This window comes from Dysidea avara, chromosome 13 (genome assembly GCF_963678975.1).
Source record: "Dysidea avara chromosome 13, odDysAvar1.4, whole genome shotgun sequence".
Taxonomy (NCBI): Eukaryota; Metazoa; Porifera; class Demospongiae; order Dictyoceratida; family Dysideidae; genus Dysidea; species Dysidea avara.
The window spans coordinates 8,414,935-8,435,644 of NC_089284.1; the positions used below are offsets into that span (position 1 = coordinate 8,414,935).

A 20,710-nucleotide genomic window follows, 5' to 3' on the forward strand; every position below is an offset into this window, starting at 1 on the left:
GTGCAAAATGGCCAATTTTTGCTCAGCCAGTCACATATATGTATGTATAATCTGTATACAGTTCACACATTAAAATTAACAGTGGGGCCTTTTTTAGTAGACACTATACAACGACTAACAGTCCACTAGGATTATATAGCAAAAATGACAGTGCCTATCAAATATATACTTACACCCATAGTTTCCTTACTCTATGCTGGGTCCTCTATAATTCTCTGCAAATTTTGCTGAAACACAACCAGGAAATTTAGACTTCAGTTCTTCCTCGGTGACTTGATAAGGTATCTGTCCCACAAACACCGTGTTTGGAAAAATACCACGGCTGCCATCACTTATAACTAAATGTAAATGTTAAAAAAAATACTTTAACAGGTCTCATTGCATTATTACAATACAAAAATAGCCACAACACACACACACACCCACACAAAGCTAAGATTCCGGCAGCCATTCAAAACACAGCTACTGCTGCTCAGCAAACCAGCACTGGGGTTCCTGTGCACTATTCAGGCACTTGAGTCTTGTGCAAACATCCTCCTGGGGTAGGACAACTAACCTACAAGGACTGTCCAGAGAGAGACCATGGAACCCCAACACTGCTAAGTGAGACAAGGACAGTTGGGCATCTGCTTCCCCAGTTTATACCAGGTATCCATTGATTTGTAGCTGGATGGGCTGCTTCCCCAGTTGACACCAGATCTCCAGGTCCCCATTATATAGCTGGGTAGACTAATGTGAGTAAAGCTTAAAGAAATAACAACAACTTGGCATAACCGGGCATCGAACTGAGAGCCTTTCAATTATCGGGCTGATGTTCTGGCCACTTGGATATGCTGCCTCACTAGCACACACTACACACACACAAATTTTCATTTACCTTGTTGAGGGAGTTTATAAAGACGTCCAAGTGACAGTGACCTAGTCACCAATGAACTTTTGGTTAACACCGACTTGACACATGACAACACTACAATGAAAGAAATAAGTCAACACAAAGTCCTACTATAGTGAACTAGTATGGATATGCAATGGAAGACAACATACTATCAACAGAATGAACTATGTACAATTTTTCATTCACAGTGTGTTTGATTGAAGTCTAGTGCTAACAGTGTCTTGATTTGATGTCTTGGAAAATAGTGCAGTCATGCAGTACTGACATTAAAGCTCTGCCCACACACCAGTTTCTACAGGGAATGCAATTTTGCACAAACGGTGCATAGTCCTGTGCCCAGACTGCTTTTTCTTTTGTGTGGGGGAGGGAAAATCACATAAAAGAAAAAAAAGCAGCTGGACATGAGACTAAATAGTGCATGCGCGTGTGTGCTATAATTAGATATAACTAAACTATAAAAACATACATATAATATGCAACCACATTATGCAGTTTGTATATAATACCGACAAGAGGTACAGTATAACAGAAAACGTTCAGAATTTTATTGGTGCTAACTGTCTGACTTTCGGAAGGATCCCTGATGTACAGGTATAGGTAAGACATGCAGTGCTAGGATTCTTCAGTGGATAAACAACCCTGAAGGAATGATGTAATAATGATGTAATAATCACCTCGGCTCTGCCTTGGGTTATTTTCATCATTCCTGAGGGGTGTTTTCTACTGAAGAATCCTAGCACTGCATGTCTTGGTAATGTAGACAATGGCCGGAATCTTGTTAGGCACCCACAATGTATGTAATTTGTTTGTCAAAGAAACAGACACTTATCAGCACTCGTTTGGACCTAATGCTTGTAATATCTGGAATAACTTACCTAATCACATCAAAGAAATTACCAATTTAAGAATCAAAATTAATCAATAATGTAATTGCATAAATCTTCCCACCCCCCCCCCCCCTGTGTAAAGTCTTCGCTTGTGAAGTTGACACAGTAATAATAAAATAAAATAATAAAGTTGGTGGATAGGTGTCTTACCAGTAACACCTAGTCTGGTACATCGCAGGCCCTATCCGCTGGGGCTTATACACCTATCAATATTAAGCCCCACTGCCCCCCTCCCGGGCGTACATGGGGGAATTTGATCCGATTTGACCTTAAAAATCGCCCCACTAGTGGGGCATTTGACAGTTCTAAAATTTTAGCACTTGCTTGACTTTATAAGCTATGCACCTCCTGCAAGAACAACCTACTTTCTCATAGTACACTACGTGGGGACTTGACTACTCGTCATGCCCCACGGGTGGGGAATTTGATTTTTGAAAAAGTCAAATCCCCACCTTTCCCCCACCCTTGCCCGGAGGGGGGTGGTGGGGCATAACATTGACAGATCTAGAGATCATAAACGCCCGCTTCCCTCGAGTCTGCATGCAAATCAGGGCAAATTCCAATGTAGTCACGGGATTAATATTTCTTCAAAGCTTCATCGCCAGAGGTACATCAACCGCACAGGTCATAGCTGCATAGCACTCGAGCATTAAATAGAATATCATTGTAGTTTTACGAAGTTAGTTTGATTTACATCACTTCGAAGTAGTTAGTCACTCACTTTTGGCAGCTTTTTGTCCCTCGAAGTCCTCCTTCGCAACACGCACGTGTTGTCTCGATGCGCTGGATGCGCGCAACACAGCATGCGCAAGAAGAATCCGGACACTCTGATAATTTCCGGATACACGTTTTACTAATAGAAAAGGTATAGGACTTCATCCTGCCACAAGCCACCCTTAACTTAAAAGTATAGTTTTTTAAAATATCCTAGAACAAGTAAAGGCTGAAATAGCTAATTTACCAATAAAATATGGATGAATTTACTTACCAAATTGTTGTATTTATTTGTTGATATGCTGTAAAATTATTTAATTGCTACTATTTATTTTGTCTTGCCAGAGCTCCAGTTATTCTTACTTTTTTAGCTGGTAATTTCAGTGGTAACCCTGACACCAGCATGCATGCAGAGACACCCCCCGGCAATATAAAAGCAGTGCTCAGTGAAGTCAATTCCACAAAAGGCAAGTCAAATAATTATTTAGCATATGATAATGGCAGTACACCGACAGTACAAAAGTAATTTTGTGTATGGCACACAGCCAGCATTCTCAAAGCCCAATCTGCCACAAACATTACAATCTTGTTATTGGCAGCAATGGTGATGTTGTTGGTTGGATCACTGAAGTGCCTGTCATCATTTTATTGCTGATTATCAAGATGACAGTCAACATTGTAGTAGCTAGCACAATTGATGCAACTTTTAAGAAAAAATTCTTTGACATGGTTGTGATGTTGAGTGAGAAAACATCAAATGTAACTGACAAACCGTCTAACACACGCACATCAACGGACATGGCTATCAGGAAAGTAAATAAAGCGCTATAGCTCTCTGTGAATGAGTGGACTATGGACCAATATAATTATAAGATATCAAAGTTTGAGACCTAGTTATATACCGACTATATCCTTATAATAAAAAAGTAAAAAGGTTCTTCAATGTTAGTGCTTATCTGGTCTATAGCTGTTGGACTTCCATTAAAAATTATATATATATATATATATTTCCTGTGCACGCTCTCTTGAATCGTGCGTATATTTTAATCATATCCCTCGTACGCGTGTTATAACTATAAAATATATATAAACGGTCTTAACTTCATGCACTCAATCCACGTCAAGATGCAACTACTATAATGTGTTACTATAGCTGTCTTAACTTTGGACCTGGACCAAACATTTGGCTCACATGTTACATACTGTAAGTTGAAAGAATGACTTAAACATGAAGGCCAAAAAATCTTTTCGTTGATTTAGTGAAAACACATTATAACCATGTGCAATGGCAAAATTTCATTAGTAAATTGATAATTAGATATTTACTCTTGTCATAAAAATCATCAGTAATTATTATGGTAAGATAATTATTACAGACTTATATGTACACTATTTTGGTTTGTGGAAATTTGAATCTTTGTCAATATAGAATTCTTCATCAATCATGTTATCAAAATTCTCAGTAACACCTATGAAAAATATGTATATACATCAGTGTTAATAGTGTGTGCATGTGAGTGTCTGTGTAGTGTGAGTCAGTCCAAAATATTGAATAAAAAATTGAAAGAGTGTGAAAGAAGACTTATTTGTTTCATCACAAATACATTAAATTGAAAAGGACTGTGTTAATCGAGTTGCGAATCAATGGCTATAATATTTTTGATAATGACAGGGTAAAGCCTTACCTTGCTTATGATTCGGTGATGAGAAGTCAATGTGTAAAGTACGACCATCCAGCTTGATGCTCTTTCTTTTATCAAACACTGCTTTGGCTTCTTCCACACTGGCATACTGCACAAAACCGTAACTACACAAAACAAAAATATGTAAAAGTCTTTAAATTCATACACAATACATATTCATATGTAGTGTGGTCAATTGCATAGGGTGTCGATTCATTACTGTATCTAGAGTATCTCTGCCACAATAAATAACTAATATGCATAACACACTTTATATAGAGTGTGTATCCACCATTACACATTAGTATCACCTGAACAAACCAAAAAATATATGTGACTGAATTTGACAAAACCCGGCTTCGACGCACAAAACTTCGTTAGGAGATATGGCGATTTTAAGTAATCATTGTGTAATAACTTCCCAGTGCCTACAGCTGTGCAAACAAAATTTGCACCAAGTATGCATCTATTTACTAGCTATCACTGAGTGGGTGTATACATTTCTGATACCCAAAATTAGCCCTGTTTTGGGCAGCTTTTCTCGAGTGAGTAATAATATCACAGGTGATAGTAATAGGGTGGGAGGGTGGGGGTGGATGGTGGTCTTAATATACGGGTATAAAATGGAGTAAGAAGACGATTGGAATCCAGAGGCCAAGTTTGGGCTCTCCATGGCCCTCAAATCACTCCAAATTGACCGAGAACACTATTGGTGAGCTCTCTGTGAAGTCTCAGCTCACTACACACCATTATCACAAAGCCATGGCCATTCAATGACGCCAATCTCCCACTCGTGGCTTTGACAGGGTCGGAAGAAAGCTGCCACAGAAAACAGACTTGCCAGTCCTGAAGGAAGTACAGTGTGGAATGTGATAGTGTATTAGGCCAGCAATCCATTTCTGGTAAAAACGTAAGTTTGATTTTGTGTGTGTGGAAGCCTTGTTATGTGAAATCCGGTCACATATACAATTTTTGTGCTGCACCTCGGATGGTTTGGGTATAACATGAATTTGACTATCTAGAACACTCTGTTCTGTTTTTATTGGTTAGAATGGGTCGACAAGGTCTCTGCTATTTAGAGACCCAAGGACAATGTGGATGAGGCTACCCACAAACTTAATTACCAAGGCCACAGGCCAAGGTAATTAATTGTGGGTAACCAAGCACACATTGTCTGAGGGGCTCAGTGAGAGAAAGTGGCAAACTGTGCATGCTAGCATTGGGATTTATCCTTAAGTCGAGTTGATCATGTCAGTGCCACTGCACCGGCGTGACATTCATAATCGTTGCATGCAAGCATCAAGTAGTACCAGGCGAGAAAGACGCTTGTCTTTTCCAGAAAGTAAGCAATTAAGAAGCAAATTGTGAGTGCTAGCATCGAGATTTATCCTTTTGAGTTTGTTGTGCCAGTGCCACACTGTGCCGGACATTGGTATTGAATGCTTAATGATGCTTGAAAGTAAGGACATTTGTTTTTGGTTTTGCCGATTTTTATTTGATGAATGTGGTAAACAACCACCACAGGTTTACTAACTATTTAGTAATCCCACCACAGGTTTCTATTGGATTTAGGAACCTTAGACATCAAAGGAAATATTATGTAAAATTTTCTAAGAAATCATTTGAAATCGCTAAATGTTCATCAAGATTATTTTAATTTGTTGACAATAAAACTTCACATTTAAAGTTGATTACCCAGCCAAAAGTAGCTTTAAAAAGTCGCTGCCAGGATTAAACCTAGTGACCATTGATCCTGGCAGTGAATTTTATAATTTTTATTTTATATATCCCACAACTGCTGTAAAATGCTGCATGGATTTTATGCTGAGATAAAAAGGTGTGGGTATGGCCCATGAAAAACATCACCCCTTACTTTTCCCTGACGATGATGAGGCAGTGTTGGTTAGGTAAAACTAAGCCCAAGCAAACCTTCAGGTCAACCCAAAATGCTTTCAACAAGTTGCTACAGCATTTTAATATATATATATATTGAATGGAATTTTCTACTTACTGACTGACTGACTGAGTAACTGACTGGTGCCTTCAGACAAGCGTAACTCGATAACAGCTAAGGCTATGGGATTGATTTTTTCACTATTCAACGTCACTTCAGCTAGACACATGCCTTTTGGCACACAGCAGTACGTACAATGCATTCTTCATGAACTTACCAGTGTCCTCCTTTGTGTCCCATTCATCTTTGCTGACAGCGAAAGGTGTCAATTTGGTGGTAGCACATGATGGCTTCCCTTCATAACGGAAACTGTCTGTATTGATTTTTCATAGTGGCTACTTTGATTGCAGCGGTGCTTTTCGAACAGTTCTTGATTCGCAATGTTGTGAACATAGCTGACAACAAAGCATAATGGATACTCCACTTGTAGCTGGGGCACGCAGCACCATTTCTTTTTGATGTGGTATGCGTGGGTTCATCCATCATAATAATTTTATTTTATAAAAAAGTTAACAAACAAGTACACAAGAATTTTCAACTAGAGTAGGAACCATAGCACATCGATAAAAAGTAAGCAAGAGCACAGTAGGGACATAATACTTTTATTGTTTTACTGTGATTTAATATCATGCACTACTCCAACTTGTTTCTGTACTTTTTATCGATGTACTATGGTCCCTACTCTACTTGAAAATTCCAAAAAAAATTTTGTGTACTTGTTATAGTAACACTAATAGAGTTCCTTTTTATGGAAATACTTTAATGAAGTGATTTGACTGTGAGTCCCATTACTGTATTTTTCGGAGATCTTGCGGTTTCACAAACGTCATGCGCTAATGCATGCGCACACAGCAAATGAAAAATGGCGTCGCCAAGTGAAAGTGCTAGTACTGCAACCGGCACTCATATAAGTGCTGGCAGAGTATTTGCTACAATATTGTCACCAGCAACTGAGAATAGCAGTCATCAAGGAGGAGTACAAGTAAGTTAGATACAATATCTGTTAATGTCTGGTACCAAAACCACTTTCTAGCCGTCTGGTGTCTCCCAGGTAAAAGGCCAGGAACTACCATGCCTGCATCAGTCATCTAGTGAAAGATTTTCATATCGAGTTAAAATCATTAACCCAAATAGGAAGAAGGAAGTGGTGGTCAGGGACATAGGAACTTTCACAGTCGCTTTACTTCAATAACAGACTTGAAAGTAAGACTTATGGATGAATTCAAAGATCAAGTGCCACAATCAACTGTATTCTCATTTGGTTATTTTGAGGGTCGTCAGTCCACTAAATATTGGATTTGCACTGAGCAAGATTTGAATGCTATGTACAATCGTTGCCATAATGAGATTATGTTGTGGTGTGATGGCCACACTACTGATGTGCCAACTGCCAAACGTTCTAGACCAGAAGGGATCAACACAAACGAGAAGAGAAAGAAGCAAAGGTTGAGGTATTGGCAAGAGTTGAAAGAAAGGAATGCTGACAAAATGGAGTTGACTGAACCACAATATCAACTATGGGCATGCATGATTACTTCTGGAGTTCATGCTGACAAAGATGTGCCACCTCACATTCCTATCACAAGTGGAGTTACTCCGAAATGCAAAAACAGAGATGATAACAAGTCAGACCTTCAAGAAACTATCATTAATACAACGGCAGCTGTTCTTAAAGTTGTGAAGAGTGGTTTGGTTAGTAGTTGTGCTGCAGTTGGTCAGTCACTGTCTATTGAAGGTACACCAGCATCTAGTGTTACTGTGGGCAGATCTGGGAATCTGCCTTTGGGTGTATCTCCTAGCAAAGTGACCAAAATTCATGGTAAATCATTTGAGCAATTAAGTGCACTGAAAAGCTATTTCATGATAGTGTATCACATCAGAAGCATTTGAAGAGCAAAAAAGTGCTATATTATGTGGGCTAAAGAAACTTAGTTAGCAGTTAAAAGCGCAAGCTGATATATGACAGTAACCACGTCAATTAAAAGTATGTATGATCATTGCTTTTGTTGTTGTCAAGATTTACACTTACTTATAAATACCAATGCTACTAATCCAGTTTTGACAGTCATTCACAGAAATAGTGGAGAAGGCATGTAGTAGAATAGTATCAATATCGTCCACTGCTAACATCTCTGTCTCCATAGCCTTCATCATGTATTTAACCTTAAAAAAAGCTAGGGTTATAATCTGGTGAGTATGGTGGATAAGAACTAGCGCATCCTGTAGTACTTCATCAACCTCTTCAACTTGGTGGATAGAGCAGTTGTCCATAATCAGTACACTGTGTTGATTGGTACCATTGTAGGGCCTCAACTATGGAAGTAGTTGGCATATGAAGTCATAAAATATGTCACCATTTACACCACCTCGAACTATCTTTAAACTTATAATTCCTTGCATTGACATAGCAGCAATAGTAGATACATGTTCACCCTTCGCCACTAACTTCTGCACTTTCAGTGTTTCCTGTACCCATGTGTACACATAGTACTTCGCATGTTGCTGCCAGTTTCATCAACGAACACAATTGCTTCTTTTTTGTACAAAACCACATCAGCCTTAAACTGGTCTCATAATGCATCATCTTGTTGAAGCGCACATACAGTTAGTTTTTGGTGAGTAAAACCACCCTTTGTAAGTACCTTGCAGATTGCACTTTTAGTTATAATAACTCCTAATGTTGCACTGACCTCTTACACAATCTCATAGAGCAGTATATCAGGCTTCTGTAGTACCAGATGGAATATAAACAACTTGACTGGCTCAGTACTAATTCTGAAGGCATTCTCAGTAGGATACGGCTGCTTACAGACGGTACCAGTTGCAGAAAAGGTGTTGATGATTCTCTCCACAGTTGATTTGCTGATGTTCAGGTTCCCAGCTATTTGTGAAGCAGAATATCTGAGAGCTTCACTCTGCCACACCACTCGCCATCTCAGATCTTCATGATAGGCACTTGTCCGAAGCGTTTCACATGTCATTTCTGAAGCAGCAGTGTGTATAGCTACGTATAATAAGGCTAACAAACCCGCTCAAATTTAATACCGTGTAAAGTACGTAATGCATGCATTATTACGTATCTCTGTGTGCACATGCATTAGCGCATGATGCTTGTGAAACCGCAAGATCTTGGAAAAATACAGTACATTATTTGAATGTTCTATTAAAGATTCCAGTCCTACTCTGTAAGACCCTCTCCATATATGATCAATACTTAAACCTGTCAACATGTTTTTGTTATAGCAGGAGTGGTAGCCAAGAAATGGCTGTGATGGTAGGTTAATGGCAAAATGACAATTCAGGTGAATTTGGTGTTGAATCCTAGTGAGAGTTGGAAGAGGCAACACAGATTCACCTGAATTATCAACCTATTATCATAGCCATTTCTTGGCTACCACATTTGATTTCACAACTTTTTTACCCTGGCCTTTTAGTGGGGTCGCAACCTTTTATACAGCTTTGTTATAGATAAACCACTTTTGTTTAGATTAATGATTCTTCTTCCACCACATCTTCAGTGTAGTGCAGAGAGTTCAGTAAGGTATATATCATGGCCAGCAAACATCAACTATCCCTTACCCTTTGCTTTTGCCAGTATCACTTTCTCTCATGATTGAGGCCCTCACGCATCCTTCAAATGCTGCTTTCAAGGTGGCTACTGCAGTATGGAAATTTAGATTCTTCACATACAGTGTTGAAGATGGTGGGTTGTTCCCTCTCTTGGTGGTATCGACATCTACTTTAGCTGATGAAAGAAGAAACTTATAATATAGATGCACTTACAGCATTTCATGTACAAGTTAGTTAGTCTGTGTCATAGTGTATGTAGTTTTTAACTACTTCACCCCATTCTCACAATACCAGTAAGACACTTACATGACAACAAAAACATTATCAGCTAACAAAACTATAAACGTATTAATCTACACTGAAATTTGAGATCTTTTAAAACAAGTTGCCATTTGCAGTCCAACTGTGGACATTTATGTGATTCAATAAAAGAAGATGCTTGGATACAGTATACATCTTTATGCAGCAAGTTTGATGGCCATAGTACACACCAAGCAAATCTTTACGTTGTCAATAAACACTTATAGCTACTAAATAATCACATCAGCTTACTTACACGGTTTTTGACGCGTAAATCTTGGCGTGTCAACAATCATGCGCCTTCCTCTAATCTCAAAACCATTCATCTGCAGTCCTTTTTGAGCTTTTTCAGCAGTACCGTAATCCACAAAGGCATATCTATAATGCAACACAAACACACAAAATGTACACATCACCCTAATAAATTGGCATATTTGAAGTCATGAATATATCGTATGATTCTGGTCCTCTCTTACTTGGTAGTGGTAAATTCTTCTTTGAACATATATCCTATAGCGGGAAAGTTTTGATGGGCTAAACTTTTGCAGATTTCGCAGTTTTGTAAAAAAATAAATTAAAAAAAAAATCCTGTGCAAGCTTCCCAGTGAACGCTATTGATAGCTACCTACAGTATGGTGAATATCTGTCGGGTCTAACTTGCTTTATAGAATGTTTGAATTAGTTGACGTGTGGAATAAATTAATTTGCTTGACAATGCGGAAAGTCGTGCAGCAGCCCAGCTTCTTTCGTGAGCCATGCCCATTTATTGGGATTGTGTGTCAATGTCTGTAGTCATAGCGTACCCATATATCATTAAGGTGTTGCCGCAGTCTTGAGGGTATGCATGAAGCCATGTCCATTGCTGTGTGAACATTTACATGGAGCCATGCCCACTGTATTTTAAGCATATGTACACACCACAATTGTTGTGGGTCATGCCCACTTAACGAGAATGCGCCTTGGTTTAACACAAATGGCTAAGTGGACCACCATTTTTAGCTACAATAACAAACTCACCCATGGCATGTGCCTTTTGGGGTTCCGACAAGTGCTTGCCCCCTGCGCCTTGTCTTTCCTTTTGTCTTCAACCATGCTAGTCCTTTTTTCATGCTAGGACCATACTGAGGCATTAATTCTCCACACTTTCCATAAATTTAAATGCCACAAATTTAAAGTGCTCATGATGCTTTAAAAGATATTACTGGTAGACAGTTGGTGACACTGTGATGGATCTTTTACAAACTAGCTGGACAAATCAAGCGACACACCCCTAGCTAGACTAATAACAATTGAGGGACATGCCCCTTAATAATCTAGCTGTAGTTATAGCAATTTATCATAAAATACATCTTGTTGGTAGTATGTGAAAAACAAAGCATGAAACTTGAGACCACAACCTACGTCCAGTTAGCTGAGGCCCGCTGAGGCCCACTCGAGATACTCACACCCTACAGGTGTTATACAACAGTCATAATACAACAGCCATGTTCGGTATTCTAATAGAGAATAGTCACACGTGTATATCATAGCTTTTAGCTATAAAAAAACTAAACAAACTAAAAGAGAAAAGTAGGGATCCATAGTTTTTATTGCTTGGATCAGTAATTAATTTCTAAACACACTAGTACAGAATATAGCCATGACTGAAGTAGCTATAGGGATAAAATGTCCACTAGTATATAGCTGTGGTGTGAATGACCTCCTTTGCCTTTTATTTCTATGATCTGAAATATAAAATTTCCTTATACATGTTTGTTTACTTCATTTGTAACAATGACAATGTGTACCGTATCACAGGAAAGAATGGCGCTGGTCAGACATAACGTATGCCCCAACTATCAATTACTGGGAAGTGTTGTTGCCATTTCACTTCCTTTTCACTTTTTTCCCACCCTTTATACAGCATTACAAATGAAGAACAGTGTAAAAAGCACCTCTGCAATCAAATCCAGTCACTACAGAAATTACAATTAAAGGCGTACCCTGACTATCAAATATTCTTCTTCATTTTCAGGTATGTTCTACCCATTATAAAGTGTTACAAACAAAGAACAGTACGACAATAATCCACTTGCTACGGAAACTACGGACAATTCTCATAGCAGCCAGCTCACACTGAAGCCACCACACTGCATGTTACCGCTTTTGAGCAGTGGAGAAAGAAATGAGTAAGTCCATGATGGATGCACTGTAGTTGCTGCAGATGGCAAAACGGCACATCTCGGGCCAAAGTGACATTGAACATTGAGGAAATCAAGCCTGTAGTGTTGAGTTATGCTTGGCTGAAGGCATCAAGTGGTCAGTTAGTAGAAAATTCAAGAACTTGTTGGAAGGGTTTGAGATCGTTCTGAAGGCATTTTAATCATCCATATCTCCTAGGAAAAAGAAGATTTGGCTGTGAAACTTCACAGCAAGAAGGTTAAATGGTTGCTTTATCCAAATGTACAAAAAAAATAATTTTTAAAAAATAGTTGAAATTTTCATTTGAGTTTTCCCAAAAGTTTTGTTTGTCCCCAAAAGGTAGGTTTTCCAAGATCCGGTCACTTTTTGGCTTGGTTATTGCTGCCAAATTGGGAAAAGTAAGGTTTTTTTGGGTGATGTTGAAGGGATATAACGTCCAGTAGTAGTTTAAAAAAACAACAACAACAACAACAACAGCAACAACAACAACAACAACAACCTGGTCAATTTTGTACAGTTTGTTGTATTAGAAACATATTAACTTTGTGTGGCCTAAACATACAATGTAATAATTGTAGAAGTTGTGTGTGATAAACATAAGTTGTGCATACCCTTTTGGTGATCCTGTGAGTTTATCAGTCACTATTTTTGCTGAAACACAGCCAGGAAATAATGACTGTAGTTCACTAACAGATATGTTGTGCGGGAGATGACCCACAAACAGCTTCGATGATGTTGATGATTTGTCAACTGTAGTATCTGAAACACACACAAAAAAATACCAATAAGATTTTGTCATCATATTTACATTACATAAGTTGATGATATGTTACTTCTAAAATCCCGGCGTCCATACAGTTAATACTATCCCATTCTATAATTAATCAACCATGTATATAATTTAGTTTATATTCATGCTATTGTTCTAATATTGATTCAGCTAGTTAATTAGATTTATAAATACTGTAATTTAGCGTATTTCATAATTCATAAATTACTTTGTAATTCGGAAATTACGTTGCCATATACTACTAAGGAAGCATAACTATAACAAACCACTTTAACTACAAATTACACACAGAAGTATCTTCTCAACTGTTTTATAATGTGTTTATCGTGTTTTCTCATGCAAATTGTATAGAGAAAGCCTCGAAGGTACTCTTCATTTTTGTTCGCATAAGTACAGGTAACACCCCCTTCAATTTAAAGGAAATGCTATCTCAGGTAGCCTAAGAGACCTTCAAACTTGTTTTAAAATTGTTAAATGTCTATAAAACCAAAAGGGAAGACCGTTCACGAAATATATGAAGTCGCCATACCCGTATTTTAGACTGCCGAGAAGAAACCACCTCAGAGCAAAGTTTATGTTAGTGTAAGTTTAATACAGACTTAATTTAGCTTTTAATTCTTACATTTTTCACGTTTTTCACGTGGGTGCATATGGACAAACAAACATAGGTAGGTAGGTAGGTGGGTAGGTAGACATACACACATACTCACACACACACACGTTATTACGAAAACAATTTCAGTAATTGGTGCGCACCTGGTTTAAAAATAAAGCATGGGAATAGAGATTACTGAAAAAGAAAAGAAACAAGAGTCCAACAAGTCAGCATGTTAAACACACAGAGATATCTATTTGGACTCAATGGATGTGGTAGAAACTAAGGAAAAAACAGTGGTTTCTCCATAAATCAGGGGCTAAGTACTGAGAATGCTTGTGTATAAATATTTATTTGAGTCCAAATAGAGATCTCTGTGTGTTTAACAGAGTTGGGGGTAACTAGTTACTTTTGTAACTAAGTTACGTGACTGATTACTTTACTAGTTACTTGCTTTGTAACTAGTAACTACGAGTAATTGTCTAAAAAGTAACTAAGTTACAATAGTTACATTGTAACTATAACTAATCATGCTTTTAGAGCACTTCAATTTTTGTACCATATATGTTACAGCCACATTAAGTAGACAGATTCTGTGTAATGATGCATATCTGAGCAAAATTCATGTTACAAAAGCTAAAAACAAGTTATAATCTATACTACGAAAGTAACTAGTAACTAGAGTACTTAGTTACCTTTTAAGAAGTAACTGTAACTAAGTTACATGGGATAAAAGTAATGAGTAACTAGTTACTTTTCTGAAATAACTACCCCAACTCTGGTGTTTAACATGTTTGACTCTTGTTTCTTTACTTTCTTCAGCGATCTTTATGGCTATTTGGTTTACTGTTAGATTAGACCGGTGTATCTGAGAGATAGCAATGACATCAGCAAAATGGTTACATTAAGTAGTTTTACTGCTACTTTCCATCCTGGGATGCAATTATATCTAACTCTTGATGATTGTGTGGGTGAGTAGGTAATACATATGAAATGGGACACAAAGGAGGAGAAAGGTAAGTCCATGAACCATGTATTGTATGTACTGTGGTATGCCAAAGGGCTGAAGCGGCGTCAAACAGTACAGTGTGGATTATTAAGTAGCTGACCTCTAAACAGAGGACGTACATATAATAACTTATAATGTAACATCTCTAAAAGGTGACTTGTAAGGTAGTTCTACAGGGTGATTTGTAATGAAGCTGAAATCTTTTCAGGGTGACTTGTTTGTAGTTGAACTCTCTACAGGCAGACTTGTGAAATAGCAGATCTCTCTACAGGGTGATTTGTTTGTAGCTGAACTTTCTACTGTGTGACATTATTTGCAGTTGAACTCTCCACAAGGAGACTTATTTGTTAGTTGAACCTTCTACAGGGTGACTTGTTAAGTTACTGAACTCTACAGGTGATTTGTTTGTAACTGAACTCTGTATGGGGAGACATGTAACATAGCTGCTGAACTCTCTACAGGGTGACTTGTTATGTACTTGATATTTCTACAGAATAGCTGAAACCCTGTACAGGGTGACTTTTTACCTGACTTTTAGCATGTCTGACCCCACCAATAGAGTGACTTCTGTGTAGCCGACTGCTCTAATAGGGTGACTGCACTATTACAGTATTTTGATAGTACACTTGCTTACAGGTACACAGTTGATTTCTCTTAAATTTGATTCTTCTATAAACCACTGAGAGGTCTCCACCTAATCACCTATATATTTTGGCTCCTTATGTTTTAAGCAGTTTGCCTGGTAGGCATAGCAAGTAATTGTCCTTTTTCATTAACAAAACTTGTTTACACACCGTAGGCTTTCATGCTGTATCCTCATGGTATTTATGCAAAGGTTTCAGGTTCAATAGTCATGTACCAATTTTCAGCTTCTTCCTATAAGTGATTTACCTTGTAGGTATGATAACATATCTGTGTTATTTTTTGCAAATAGGTGAACTCGACAAAAAAAGGTATACGTACCTCTGTACTCCTTCAATGTCATTACATGACCAGGTCAAGCCTGTGACTTAAAGAAAAAAAAGTTGTTAACTCCGTGACTGATTATCGAATTCACACCAAGCTTGGTACCAAGATTCTCCTATAAATCCCCCTTAGGTGTGCCAAATTTCAAGGTAATCAGATAACTGTGTGCATTTTGTGGCAACTTTTGTAAGTGTGTGAAAAGGAGGAGAAAGAGAAAGGAAAAACAAATTAAGCTAATTTTTGCAGGTTCATATCTTGGAGCAATTGTGCTCAAATTGGGTATGTAGAGTACTGGGTATTTCCATAGGAAAAATCATCTCATTTTTTAGAGCTATGTATGCGTGACAATTGCATTTGTCTTCTTCCTGTCACTAACACACTGGTGTGACGCGCCAGCTTCCTCAGCCACATGACACATACTATGGTGTATCTTGACAGAACAGTCGAATGCATAAACTAAGAGAAGTGCACTTGAAGATCAAGTGTACTCTAATAAAATAGTAACCATATGATGCTATCACATGCAGTTGACTTTTAATGGCGGGGAAAAAAAGAACTGCTAGAAGGTACCAAACAGGCTTACACTTCCCTGCACCCACACAGTGCCAGTTCTGTACACTTGTATCTAAAATGCGTCAACCTTGACAGCACAGTTGTGATGGTATATGACATACAAACACAATAAACATATATAATAATACCATTTGGCATCGCCACGTCGAGATATAATGCACGACCTTGAATTTCCACTCCCTTCTTCAAGGCTTCTGCAGCCTCTTCTGTACTGGCAAAGTGAACATAACCAAACCTAACAATGTGAACACATGGTCATGACATCAACACAATAGGGACACATTGAGACCACAAATATTAGGATTCATAGCAAACATAACTAACGAGCAACAACTGAATAATTTACAGCACATATATACGGTACAAAGAGATATGTTGAGAGACAAAGACAGCAAAAGATGAAGCCAAGTGTTGTATTTATTGCAACACCCTCCCCCCCCCCAAGTGTTGTACGTAAGTTGCCACCATGCTATGTAGCCTTCCACCAATCCTACTGAGTGATAAGCCTTGCAACATTATATTAGTTATAAGTATAACTGTCTTGAAAGAACTGTTTTCATTATGGACTCAAGTTTAAGTATGTATGTCAGTTTTCAACAGTAGTATTATACTATCCGAGGTATTTTTAACTATGGAATAAACAGCTATTGTCACTTTGATTTTAAAATGTCATGCACATGATGCGATCACTTAATTACTAGACAACACTTTTGCTACTTTGTGGTACATTTCTCATGCGTGATTACATGACAATGTTATTGATTGTTGCTGCTCTAATAATGCACTCAAAACTGCATTTTCAGCTGTGTAGAACTATGTCTGTACAAGTTAACACTGTACCTTCTGCATAATAATGTATTTATAAATGTCTTCTCACCCTTTAGAGAAATCTGCATCTACATTCCTGCTTGTGACAATTCTTGCTGAAACACAACCAGGAAAATTAGACTTCAGTTCTTCTTCTGTCATCCGAGGTGGAATCTGTCCCACAAATAGTGTGTTAGTAGAAACACAGCCGTCATTACTAAAAACTGAAATGATTTTTTAGTAACAGATATACCACATGGTGTTAGTATACTGTATGAGCCTACATGTGCAATAGTGAATGGCAGATGGACGAACTATTAACCCTTAAAGGTGCACAAAACTTTTGTAGAATGCACATTTACACAATACAGGCATACACGGTGACATTAGGTGGGGTGACTTAATAAATCTGACCAAATGTTCATTTACCGGCTAAGTTTAAATGAGCACTGCAACAGCAGAGGCTTACTAGTCATGGAACAATGGACAACAGCAACTCACCTTAAAACTTCTCACCATATGTTTACTGTTTACTTTGATTATGGGTTTAATAAAGTGAGTCACATATAGTCCAATTTGAAATTTACTGAAAAGTTGAATGTAACTTATTGGAAAGTGGATAGGGAGAACCGCCATCAAGTTATGGGTTAAACCCCTAGGTATTATTTTAAAGCTTATTATATCACAAGTAGAATCACGTAAATTGCATAACCATAAGAAGTACACTTTGAAACTAATAGTGCTTAGTTTACGGCCATGCATATTTGCCTCTATACAGGCTTGTGTGCTTTTTAAGGATTAGGTGAACAGAGCTAAAGTCAGCAGTTTTCCATTCCTATTTCTCCTCCTACAACTGACCAATACTTTGCTGTGGTTGGGACTTATTGCTGAGCATGTGAAAATATAATCCTAATAACTCACCTATCACTCTAATAAAAGGAGTCAAGCAGTTCTACAGTTTCATATTTGATTTGACAGGATCTAATTATTAGGGAGGCATTCCCAACCCCCCCCCCTGGCTAAACTCCTGAATATGCATATTAACACACTGTAATAAGTAGATCAATAGTCACTGACTGTAGGAAACTTTATTTTGGCCTGCAGTTTCTACAATGCAGTTATTTTGAGCTGTGAGTGTAATACAGGCTTATAGGGGCCAAGGAATCATCGTATTATTACTGTAAGTACTGTAATTCATTTCGGTACACACATAGGTGGTGAAACAGGGAAGGGCACTTTTTCTGACAACACTGATGGAGATACTCTCATAAAGTAGTCGAGAACACTAACGGAACAGTCACACTTTTTATTTTAATTGTCAGTACACTTGTATAAAACACAGACATGTACAAATACCATTTCAGGTATAGTAAAAATTTCTTCAGATGGAATGAGAATGAGATCAAAGAGACAAAGGAGCAGATCAGAGACCACCACATTGTAATGTACTCATGTTCAATAAGCTGCAAGTGTGCAAAATCTGCTTCATATCCCTGGCCCTGTGTATTATTTACAACAACAGTTCGTCCATGGTACTTGTACGAGAAATTTTTGTTTACATCACAGCACAAACAATACAACAGGTATGATGGTCTACAAACCTCGACTACACATGTGTATATGCCGTCCAAGCAGCAATGACCTTGTTACCAATGAACTCCTCGCAATCAACTTGATACCAATCCATGACATTACTAAAACGATGAACAACATACTATGAAACATACCACAGTAAAACCTTTTATAATAAATGGTAAGCACAGCAGAGCTAGAGATACCTAACTAAAGTGGGTGAGGACTAAGAGACTTGTGGCTATTATCAATCAACAATGACATCTACCCTTTTCCATATACAAGTTGTGCAGCAAGACACTGGCAGCTAGCATCTCAAGTATACAAACTACTTAGCTTTTATTGCATCATATAACAACTATCTCTCAGTTGGTTTTCCAAGTTTCTGAATTTAGAAAAGGCTCCATAATTAGGTCTAAAATTTTGGTCCCAAAAACATACACTATTACCCCTGAAAATAGAGAACCTCTATATTACAGCAAAAAAGCCTAAATTTTGCTCACAAAGTGCAGGTTTTAATTTATGCGCCATCACAAGTCTTCATTCACTAAAGTTATACATCAGCTAACGGTGTCTCTGAATCACAAGGATAGGGAGTAACATACTAGAAGGTGGGATGACGTGACGTAGACTTTGGAATGCTGACAATAGATCTGATTATCACGTGAGATCACACTAACGGTCATGCATGGTTTAATCCCAAAGTAATGATCATGGTATTGCATGGGACTTACATACCCTGAACTGAATCCCATCAACTCCCTTTCTCCACCACCCCTTTCACACTAATACGTTGTATAGATTTGGGACAACTGTTAGTGGAGAAGGAGAAAAATGTTGAGGGAGGAATGGAACTACTTTCAATGCTTCTGCTGTGCAGAATGCTGCCTGGTTTGACTGGTTTTACAGAGGTGCTAATAGTTCTTGCGCATCAACAAATTTAAAGTAAAAGTCATGTGCGGTAATAATAGTTTGAAGTTCAAAATGAATCAATTTGATTGGTCGAAATCTTGTGCATGTGATTTCACTTGTCATGCAAGAATTATTAGAACCTCTGTATGCCCAGGTTTATCTGTTGTTTGTCTCCCCTTCCCTTGAGCCCAGTGCATAGCATGACTATTTGTACCACTAGCAACAAGTAAACAAATATCACCATAGAGACACTTCCTTGGTTAAACCTGTAATTCCTAGTATGCACAATCTGTAAGCAACAATACAGGCTTGGCCACTCCTTACCATACTGGTATGTATAGTTATGTACATCATGTCAATCACTGATGATAAACTGTTAAGACACTCTCTTCTATACTGACTACATGTGAGTATGCCAGGTTATTAATGTTTCTATACATTACTCCTCACTTTTGCTTCCTGTGTACACGTGATGCAGAACAATCTCACCCCCCAGGGATCGTGAGGCAGGCTTTGCATTGCACTTAATGAAATTGTTGCATTTAAAACAGCCACAACTATATGGCTGTACATGAGCATAATATTTATTACCATCAGAGCAAGTGTGCCTGATCTCTTCTTGCTCTACTGTGTTTAAACAATGCCCCATGGGGATTAGACTTCAACGGGTTGCCCCATGGGAAGGGAATTATGATTTCAGGGGGATTACTAAGGTTAGGGTGTGTACTAGTGACTCTCCATTTGAATAATCCAGGTTGCAATTCTTCACTTAATAGAGTACCATTAAACTGCATGATAGTATAGCATAAGTTTACATTCGTATTAAGTTGCGCTCGATCCCACTGTGTCTCGATATTTTTTTAGGTGTCTGTCAAGCAATAAATAGAAATTCAACGAAACAGCCTAACATTGACACTAATTTTGATAACAGCTGTATTACAAAGTCGAGCACAAAACAGACTAGTCACTCACTTGTTGGCAAGTACACAACCCGACGCAGGGACTCGTGCAGAGGTGATGCCACGTGTGAACGCGCGTAACACGAACTGTACTGCTATGTGTCACGTGGTTCACTCAATACTCGAGTGTTCCGAAGCGTTCAAACGGAAGCAATAAAAGTCTGTATGCTACCGGTACGGCCCAAGACTATATATATTCGTAGAAGTTTTCGTGCCCAGACACTAGTCGTTTTTCTCTGAGTCAGTGCTTATGAGCCTAAACCGGCCTAAACTAAGCCTACGAGATTTCACAATTCTGGTGAAGATTTCCGGAAAAATTTTAAATTTTTTTTACGCCAACCTAG

General features: G+C 38.1%; 2 protein-coding genes across 3 annotated transcripts in view; both read right to left on the bottom strand.

The window, feature by feature from the left end:
• The window catches only part of LOC136243647 (uncharacterized), a 40,300-nt gene extending 37,692 nt beyond the window's left edge, over positions 1-2,608 (bottom strand). Inside the window, exons 1-3 of the mRNA XM_066035188.1 lie at positions 2,504-2,608; positions 878-967; positions 191-338 (exon numbers count right to left, since the gene is read on the bottom strand). Coding sequence (XP_065891260.1) covers positions 191-338; positions 878-967; position 2,504 — 239 coding nt within the window. The 5' untranslated portion in view covers positions 2,505-2,608. The remainder of the gene's footprint in view (positions 1-190; positions 339-877; positions 968-2,503) is intronic.
• Positions 2,609-3,790: 1,182 nt separating this feature from the next.
• Positions 3,791-20,695, bottom strand: LOC136242824 (nucleolin-like). Of its 2 annotated transcripts, XM_066034315.1 has the most exons (10): positions 19,858-20,339; positions 19,732-19,807; positions 18,525-18,617; positions 16,994-17,147; positions 16,245-16,351; positions 12,795-12,942; positions 10,259-10,380; positions 9,712-9,877; positions 4,182-4,303; positions 3,791-3,965 (listed from the first exon to the last, which is right to left on the bottom strand). In XM_066034315.1, the coding sequence occupies exons 3-10, from the start codon at positions 18,613-18,615 to the stop codon at positions 3,886-3,888; spliced, it is 990 nt and encodes a 329-aa protein (XP_065890387.1). In that variant the 5' UTR covers positions 18,616-18,617; positions 19,732-19,807; positions 19,858-20,339; the 3' UTR covers positions 3,791-3,885. The 2 variants fall into 2 exon arrangements, with proteins under 2 accessions (XP_065890387.1, XP_065890386.1); XM_066034314.1 differs by lacking the exons at positions 19,732-19,807; positions 19,858-20,339 and adding an exon at positions 20,380-20,695.
• Between the last annotated feature and the right edge of the window lie 15 nt (positions 20,696-20,710).